This window comes from Centroberyx gerrardi, chromosome 8, assembly GCF_048128805.1.
Source record: "Centroberyx gerrardi isolate f3 chromosome 8, fCenGer3.hap1.cur.20231027, whole genome shotgun sequence".
Taxonomy (NCBI): domain Eukaryota; kingdom Metazoa; phylum Chordata; class Actinopteri; order Beryciformes; family Berycidae; genus Centroberyx; species Centroberyx gerrardi.
The window spans coordinates 1,598,141-1,607,394 of NC_136004.1; the positions used below are offsets into that span (position 1 = coordinate 1,598,141).

The 9,254-nt window shown below is 40.4% G+C and overlaps 1 protein-coding gene across 1 annotated transcript; it reads left to right on the plus strand.

Moving 5' to 3' along the window:
• Positions 1-238: 238 nt before the first annotated feature.
• Positions 239-8,529, plus strand: uqcc3 (ubiquinol-cytochrome c reductase complex assembly factor 3). The gene is made up of 2 exons (XM_071913396.2): positions 239-455; positions 8,286-8,529. Exons 1-2 carry the CDS (start codon positions 339-341, stop codon positions 8,415-8,417), a joined length of 249 nt encoding a protein of 82 aa, XP_071769497.1. The 5' UTR covers positions 239-338; the 3' UTR covers positions 8,418-8,529.
• The last annotated feature ends 725 nt before the right edge of the window (positions 8,530-9,254 follow it).

A 9,254-nucleotide genomic window follows, 5' to 3' on the forward strand; every position in this document is an offset into this window, starting at 1 on the left:
CACTTCTATATTACCCAGTCTAAATTGTTTAACTCAACAAGTGTGCCTTGTGAAGTGGGATTTCAACTGCATCCACCATCGTCAACAGCAATGTACACGTTTCCGAGTTCCCAGTTGTCTGGAACGCAGCATTCCGCGAGTCTACAGCTGGATCAAGTAGGCGACTGTGGAGCGAGGCTTTTATTTTGAAATCTTTGACTGGAGAAATATCCCAGAGTGCATTGCTGCTGTGACCGCTGTTACCAAACACAGGCTAGCTAGTGCGTTCGTTATGGGCTTTACCTGCAGTGAGTTGATGTGAGCAAGTACAGGTTGAAAATCTGTATTCTTAGTCCAAGATGAGCGGCCTGCGGACCATATTAAGCTCCACTGCTATGGTCGTAGTGCTGGGAGTCGGATATGGGATGTGGGCCATGATTTCTCCAGGAGAAGAAAGGAGGAAAGAGCTGATCAAGGTAACTCAGCCGAAAGACACAATATCGGCCCGATTAGTGCCATTACTTCACGACGTCACGAACGTCACGACAAGCACAATGGAAAAAACTGAACATTTAATTTTGCCTTGCTAACTGGCTAAAGTAACAGCCCCGTAGGTATGGAAGTTTTTATTGAACTTCATTAACTGTAACCCACAGAAGCTATATGTGTGTACCATGTTCCTCAAATATTTCACCATCCACAAACATGTATTTTTCACTTGTGTTTTGTAAAATCTTATCCACAAAAATATTGAATGATTTGCAAACATGCATAACTTATTATCAATAAATGTATTTTAATTTCAAATAAATAGTATAGGTTTTACAAATGTGTAGAAATTGAAACATTTTCAGAGCAAAAAAATGCATGTCAAATGATCTCTACGCATTTGTGGATTGCTTTAAGTTTGTTTGTGGACCACGTGACATTTGTGACTTACATGTATTAATTTGTCGATTTTCGTCCAATTCGTACCGAGCCTATCTGTAGAAAAGATCCACAAATGTGAGGGGCAGTTCCCAGCTCTGCCAGCAGGTGGCGATACGCGCCCACAGAGGAGGTACGGTGCATGGCGCTCCTAGTTCTTCTTCAGGCAGGAAAGATAGTCAGGCTAGCTATTGAAAGAACATGGGACACAACATGGAGGAGGAGTGAAGACTGGCTTTAGACAGGAGCTGACAGACGAAGTGGAGCATCTTTATGGTTCACATCTTTATGGTCAAAGGTCGTGATTCAGGATCAGGATTCACGATCTCCCCCAGTGAGTGTGCTGTGCTTGCTACACTGGCGTTAGCAAACGTTAGCCGTATGAGCGATTTAAGAGAACTTGCCACATTCACCAATTTTCTCGTATTTAGAATTTTCTCTTAGGTACGAACAACATTTACGAGTGGTCCAGATCTGTTGTACGAGTCACGTACAATCAACCTGCCGTTCTCCAAATATACAAAGACAAAACAAAAAACATGAATAATTGCCAGGTTTTTTGACAAACACTCAGGTGAGACGAAGGCAAGGTTAGATTGTATTGGGGAAAATACATTTGGCTATAGAGGGAGATAAATCTGATTTCTAGACTATTTTACTCCAGTTGATAACATTAATGTGGGTAAGTGCAAGTGAGTCTAAATTTTAAAAAGAGAAATGGTTTTAGGCAGGGTGCGATTTGTAAAAAAAAAACAGAGGGGGAGATATTTTTGGAATGCATTTTTGCCGGGTGATATTTTACACAAGGAGGCGTGAAAATGAAAAATACAAGTGCAAACCCCTATCATACACATGTTATTGTTCTCCAACGAATTCTATCCATATATGTCCATATATATCATATATGACCATATACGTATGTCATATATGAGCCACAGAGAGAGAGATTCTGAGTTGGAGAATGCCGTGTATGCATGCTTGCATACCTCCACGCAAGCATGCATACACTCATGCATGCTTGTGTCAGCTCCCAGTGAGTGTGATATAGCTATGTGGCAAAGAGAAGGATAATATAAAAGAGGGAATTTGTGTGACATTTTATTTTGAGCCTTAAATGTAATACATGCGTGCGTTAACATCCCTTTTTTACAAGCCTGATTTCTATTCTAGTGGAGTAAATAGGTTTACATATTGTCACCATATCGTACAGTAACGTGGGAATAGGAATAACGCACATCAGATAATAAATCAGACCTACTGGTGTGATCAATCGGGCCATTATGGCTCAAAATATACAGCGGTGCCGGTGCCTATGGCTGTGCGTAATACAGTGGCTGCTTTGGCTTGAATCTACAGTTTTATGCGTCTGGCCCGCAGGTGATGCCAGCTGTGTGCCAGTCAGCACGTGTTTGTGGACAGCAGCGATGCTGACGAAAGGAAGAAAGATTTCTCACATACCGTTCTTTTAGCAAAACAATTAGTGTTGATGACGGACCTCCTTTTCTTTTTACACTTGGTCGCCCTTCTTTTATCCACAGCTCTGCAAATTTATGAGCTGGAAAGAACGCACCTTCTATAATCCATGCAGGGTTTTTTTTGGAAGTTGTTTGCGCCATGTACTGTCATATTGGAGAAATACATGTAGCCTATTTAATTCACTGACAGAATAAAACATGCCAGAGAGTGGGGGAAAGCCTGTCCCCACCTGCGATTACATTTCATGATCAGAGGTGGGGAAATCAAAAGCAGAGGGGGGGAAATCCCCCCCATCCCCCCGGCAAATTGCACCCTGGTTTTAGGTAAGGGTGCTCCGATCAGGATTTTTGGGGGCGATCACCGATCGCTGGAAGCAGTATCGGCCGATACCGATCACCGATCCCCGATCACGGGGTCTATTTGAAGCCTTCTATTCATCGTGTAGCATTATTTATTTATTTAACTATTCTTAACAACATTGCCTATATTAAGTATTAAAATTAAGAGATGAGAAAGTATCATGAATTGACAACTGTTTATTGGCAGGCAACGTGCAACATATTCCACTCTCTCTCTTAGAGACACAACTTAAACCATAGCAGCCTACGCTTGGTTATTGGGAGCATCTTAGATCTTAACAAATATAGCTTTCCTGTGGAATAAAATAAATAAAATTTTATAAAATAAAAATTAGAATAAAAGCTAAATGTGCACAACACACCAAGTTAGAACAATAAATTATACATAGGCCTACTGAGGCAACAAAAATCAATTCCAATAGACGGAAAACACAGGGCCTTTATCAATTTTCTCCAACTTTAAAGACTATAAAAACTGTATAAAAACTATTTTTCAATATTAATCTGGATTGAGGGAGCAAACATGCAGAGTCAGAATTAAAAAGTAAATATTAACGTTTTCAGTCCACTCAGTGGATACTGACTAGCACCTACAGTAGCCTATATACAGCTAATCTGCTAGTCTCGGAAACCCAGCTGTATTCCGAATAACGTTAATAACCCTTAGTTCTTCTTTTTGTGAATTCAGCCGGTCATCTTCTTGGCATGGAAAAAAAAATATCCCTCACGCCCACGTGTGCAATGGGAGGCGAACAAACGGGTCTGGCGAGAGAGAGAGTGAGCGAGCGAGAGAGAGAGAGTGAGCGAGAGAGAGCGCGACACACACACACACACACACACACACAGAGAGAGAGAGAGCGCGAGAGACAGAGAGAGAGAGCGAGAGGCCGACCGCACAAAGAGACTACTTCTGTTTGGATCTCTTCCCAACTCGTCTCTCCCTAAGATTTTTGCAAATTTATTGTCTTTTTCAGACACCTGGTAGAACTGCCAGACCGGTGAAGCTATTTTAGCAGCGCGTAGAGAAATTGTCTCGCGTGTTTTGCGTCATCTGATCGGCGCTTCTGATCGGCCTTTATAGAGACCACTGATCAAACTATTTAGAATGAATATCGGCCGATAACGATCGGTGGCCAATCGATCGGGGGACCCTTAATAAACATAACACATGCTTGATAGAATGGTCGATAGAAATCATTGCTTGGTAGGTTACACCAAAGACCTGTGAAAGAAGCGCTGGCGTTTCTTCATGATTTCCTATGGAAAAGGTGCACTTTCAGCGCCGTGAGTGCTGGACCTGTTCTCTCAACTTTGTCTGAAGCGCACCGCTCATCAATGTCACTTCAGAGTTCTATGAGTTAATGAGAGTCGATGACAGGTGGTGTGCCAAGAACCAAAAATTGTCATCCCTTGTAGAAATCATAGGTAGGAATCCATCTTTTGAGCAGGCAATAACATACAACCTATCCAGGCGTTTGTGGGGTAGCGTTACACAAATCAATAACCTAGCTAGAGTTAGCAAGCAATTTCCCTACAATATTAAGTAGGCTACGCTAAGCATATCTATCAACAATGTTGCATAGCCTGTGTTAACCTAGTAGCTAGCTACACCTTCGTAATACTATAGCGATTCCACCACGACCAAAATCGTATTCACCAAATGTCTAAACAATGATAAAATGATTAAAAGTTAGCCTACCAGATCAAATATGTAACATGTACCTGTTAGCTGATAGTGACTCAAGTGCTGGGAGCTGTTGGCAACTGTCAGGACGGGTGGGAACTGTGAAGTGAACTGCTCCTCTTCTCTCGGCCCCCCGCCCCCCAACTCCTACGTTCAAACCAACAGGTAGCTAGCTAATCAACCTTATACTGCACCCGGCAGGGCAACATTTTAGTGGAAAACTTGCCCAGGGAGAAGATCCTGGCACTGGGAACTAGGGATGCCCCGATAACGTTTTTTGATGCCGATCGCCGATCGTCTATGAGCCATATCTGCCGATACCGATCGGCCATACCGATAGTTTTTTTGTTTTGTTATAGCAGCTGGTATAGCAGTATTATAGGTCTAACAGTTTCCATTTTACATACATTTCATCCATCAAATTGAGTCCTGGTTAAAAAGTATCCACATTTTCTTTTTTTCTACCTCAATATTTACTTGATCATTATGTAAACAAAACCATGTGTGTTCTAGGTAGCCAACATGATTTAGTGAGATAACCGAAGCACAAGACTCAGACTGTTGCCACTTGCCTGTGTTGTTGAGTCGAGTTAAATAAATGGAGACACCCTCCGAAGATATATATCTGTTTCAGTCTTTGTTTTTGTATAGCCTAAGTGAATGTTCTTAAGAGAGAGAGAAATTAGACTTTTCAGTTGCCTCTCCGCTGTTAGGGTCTCGACCAGACCTTAGATCGGGCCCAAAAATACAAGCCCGACCCTACCCGAGCCCGTGCACGTCCTGTCTGAGCCCGGCATGGGCCCGTCCCATTGGCTGCATTTATGGGCCCGAGCCCGGTTTAAAACCAAAATTTTCTTAGTAAATTGGCTGTTTATAAGTAAACTAATTCCAAGTTGTTTGAATGACAAAAATCTGTTCAGAATTACGTGCGGGATCTTACTGAATAACCTACTTCCTCTCGCAAAGGACTTGCAAAGCGAGTGTGGTGCCGTAGGCAGCGAAAACCCGACACTTACATTTCAAATCGTAACCTTTGATTGACTGGTGATAAAAACATAATTGACACAAGGAATTAACAATCAGACTTTGCGGAGAAATTTGAATGACAGAAATCTGTTCAGAATTATGCACGGGATCCATGGTTATCAACCTGCCTGCGTGCGCACGGCGCCAGAGGAGAGGAGGAGACGCTGTGCTGCTGCTGACTGAGATGTGAATATGTATCGATCACCCCAATTATATATATATATAAAAAAAAAAGATGTTATATCTCAGACCACGAGAGCGGCCCGGCCCAGCCCGTGGAGTGCAGACCATTATGTAAACAAACGCACATGGCTCACGTGTTTTGCGTCATCGATCGGTTTTTGCAATCGGCGACTATAAAGCATTATCGGAAATCTCCCATCTCATATTTATACTGAATATCGGCCGATTCCGATTGCTGGCCGATCGATCGCGGCATCCCTACTGGGAACACAGATGTCAGTGTTTTGAATTATACACGACTCTACAAAGCATGTTTATCTGCTACCTAGAAGTTCTGGCAGCTTGGTGAAAGTTTGTCATTTTGCTTGTGCAGTGTCCTTCACAGCTCAACTGGTAGCCGCTTGGAATGCGGCCGCAGTCAGAGCCTTTTAGCCACGCCCATCTCATTATAATGTTGGAGCAATCAAATAGGAAATAGAAGGAAAGGAAAATACTAAATAGGATATAACTAAATAGGATAATGCTAAATAGGAAAATCGGAAAATAGAAAAGTAGATAAAGGAATATATATGTGCCAAGATTGAATAAAATAGTCTAACCCACCATTTAAATAGTTAAATATTTCAGTGCAAATTATAAAAATAAGAACATATTAAAAATGATAAATTAAATTAATAAAAGAATAAATGGATTAAAGCTGTGATTTGTGAGCTAAATAATAAATAAAACAAATAAATTATTTTTAAGTACAGAGAATAAAGTGTAACTGTAATTTATTTGTGTCTTAAGTATTTTTTCCACATGAATATAACTGTATTTATTTAAATATCTATATTTGATGCTGTATTATCCTATTTGAGATCCTGTCACAAATTGGCCCCCATAGAGACGTCGTCTCAGCTCCCCGTATTTTTTGAAAATAAAAAAAAGCCTCTAAATTACATTGGTATCTTCAGCTTTCATTCAAAAGGTAATTTTTACGCCTCACAAAAATTAATTTATGTTGTGATATATATCGATATCGACTGATAAATTTTTCTTATATTGTGATAAAGATTTTTGCCATATCACCCAGCCCTACGTAGGGATGCAGCGATTAACCAATTTCACTAGTAGCCGCACTTTAAAACACCACGTTTAATAACCGTAGGCATTTTAGAAGCTGCGGTATCTCCGCCTGCGATTCTGTGTTCTTGAATGCAGCCTGACGTTCGCACGAGACTGCGCCTGTCAAAACTTCACTGTTCATGTTTGTGTGGAGGCTACATTAGCTAACAGAGAGGAGACAACATCCCAGCTTTTTATCCACCAAAAGTGCCTTAAATCAGCAGTGTGGGAGCATTTTGGATTCCTAAAAAATTACCTTGGTTTGTTGAAGAAGACTTGCATGATAAAGTAAAAATAAAAGCAAATTGAAACAGGTTTAACTTGGCAGCAAGATGCTTACTGAAATGTAAAGCTGGTAGGGGATTAAATATAAAACTGTCACTTACAATCAACAAAGCAGCGGCGTTGAGAGTTGTTTTTTCAGTGTAACGTAAGACAACATCAGTACAGCAAGTAGCGCCGATCATTACATTTCATAAAAGCTCACCAAAAAGGCTGTAATCTAGTCCAAACAAAGTAGTCAGCAGGGTGTCTTCCATTCACGGGCTGAATCACCTGTTTGGAGCGATTATTTACTTCCTGTTTGCATCTGTATCAGGTGTAAAAGACTAACCTATTACAATAAGTCTAATATGTTTTTTTGTTGTTTGTCTTCAAAAGGCAGTTACTGTATTATTTCACTTTCAAATGGCAACTATTGTGAATTCTAAAAGGCAACTAGGCTACATACTTTTTTCCACTGTATTTAAATGTGGTTTCAATATGGAGTATGTTTTTTTTTTTTTTTTGCAGAACCAGAAGAAATGTGAAAAATACAATAAATCCTGTAATTATAAAATGCTCATTTGATTTTCCCTGTCATTACCGCATAATAATCATAAAACCTTGAAACCGTGATTTTTCCTCACAACATAATCGTACCATTAAAAGCTCAAACCGTTGCCAGCTGTGGCCCAAAGAGTATTTGCTCTGTGCAATGATTGGGAAGACAGCAGACTCCAAAAAAGTAACCTGGTTGTTAGAGTTTGAGCGGCAGACAGACGGGGACACAGACATTCATAACCAGTTTGTGCTCCTAGATTTTGCTGTGTGCTCCCATTTTTTTCAATTTAGGAGCGCCAGTGCTCCCTGGCAAAAAGCTTACTGTAGAACCCTGCATTAATAAAAAGGCTTGTTGCAAGATGACATGACAGATGCACCTCCTTTTTGAACAATGTTAACTTCCTGGCCTGCCACTGTATACTACCACAGAATTCAAAGTGTGCAGGTAAATGAGAACACTAAAAAAGTTTTAGCTAAGTCACCTATGTACAGGAAATGCATTGGCCAATACATAATTCTGCATACAGCCACAGAACCATGTATATTTCCACAACTGAAATATACCTCATGTTTAATTTAAAAATGTTGCACTTTATGGAAATAAGCTCCATGATTTGCTTGAGAAACCACTGTTCAACACATGAAAGCAAGTAGGTGTTCTGTGCTTGGTTCAACACAGTTATTCATTCAATTTATTTGCTTCTTGTTGTATTTCCCATCAGAATCTACCTGAAGCTAACCCAATGAGAATGGAGGAGACAAGGAAGCGGAATGCGCTCGTGATGCAGGTGCTCAAGGAGGCTGCTGAAACCAATGACAACATTGCAAGAGGAATTGGAGGACCCTCAAAATAAAGAGATATGCAGAACTGTGCGGGGCCTTATTAGCATAATGTTAATGTATGTGTTGAAAGCATCGTAGTCATTGAATATTAAAATTGAATATTAAAACTGTATACTAAATCTACTACATGTTTCATCCATTCCATCCATCCTTTTTAAGACATTGACAACAACAGTATATTTGCTCTTTGGATATTACTTTACACTCTTGGGGGGACAACCTCTTTCGAGGAAAGAAAATTGATTCTTACTTGGTTATGATAATCAGTAATTAATCTGAGAATTGTGAGCTCTTTTCAGTTCAGAGATTACTTTTCTCTGCAAAACAGAATGACTGCAATTAATGGGAATATTTATTGAACTACCTACTAGACAAATTAGTATGATCAGTGAGATGAATGAAATGTGGACAAATAATGCAAATGGCATTATGATAAAACCAGAACAACATACTGAACTCAGGCGCTGAATAATGACATGAAAATTAGGAACAATAATTGGCAACAGTAAATGAAGTTATGGAAGTTTGGGGTCAGTGAAACCAGAGAAACGAGGCGGAACGTTATAAGGGATAAACTAGTTTATACTAACTTTCCTATTGAGCCATGTACCAATTTATCAACACTCTTGCGTCAGCTCTCAGCAGAAAGACATGGAAGATTTTTCAAAGCCTACTTATTTTGGTAGGATGGCCGTTCCTCCGAGAGATCACCGAGGTTGGAGAGATGAACTTGGCGAAGTCAGGTTGCCTGGCAATGGCAAGCGATGGAACATCAGTGAGTCTGACCGATGGCTCTTCCACGTTGAGGTTAAGCGACTGGCTGTTCCAGCTGTCGATACGCGCCCTCT

Bases quoted from the DNA above. Each gene is read 5' to 3' on its own strand.
- uqcc3 (XM_071913396.2), top strand. From the start codon at position 339: ATGAGCGGCCTGCGGACCATATTAAGCTCCACTGCTATGGTCGTAGTG. The intron at 456-8,285 runs GTAACTCAGCCG...ATTTCCCATCAG, and splicing joins GGAGGAAAGAGCTGATCAAG to AATCTACCTGAAGCTAACCC.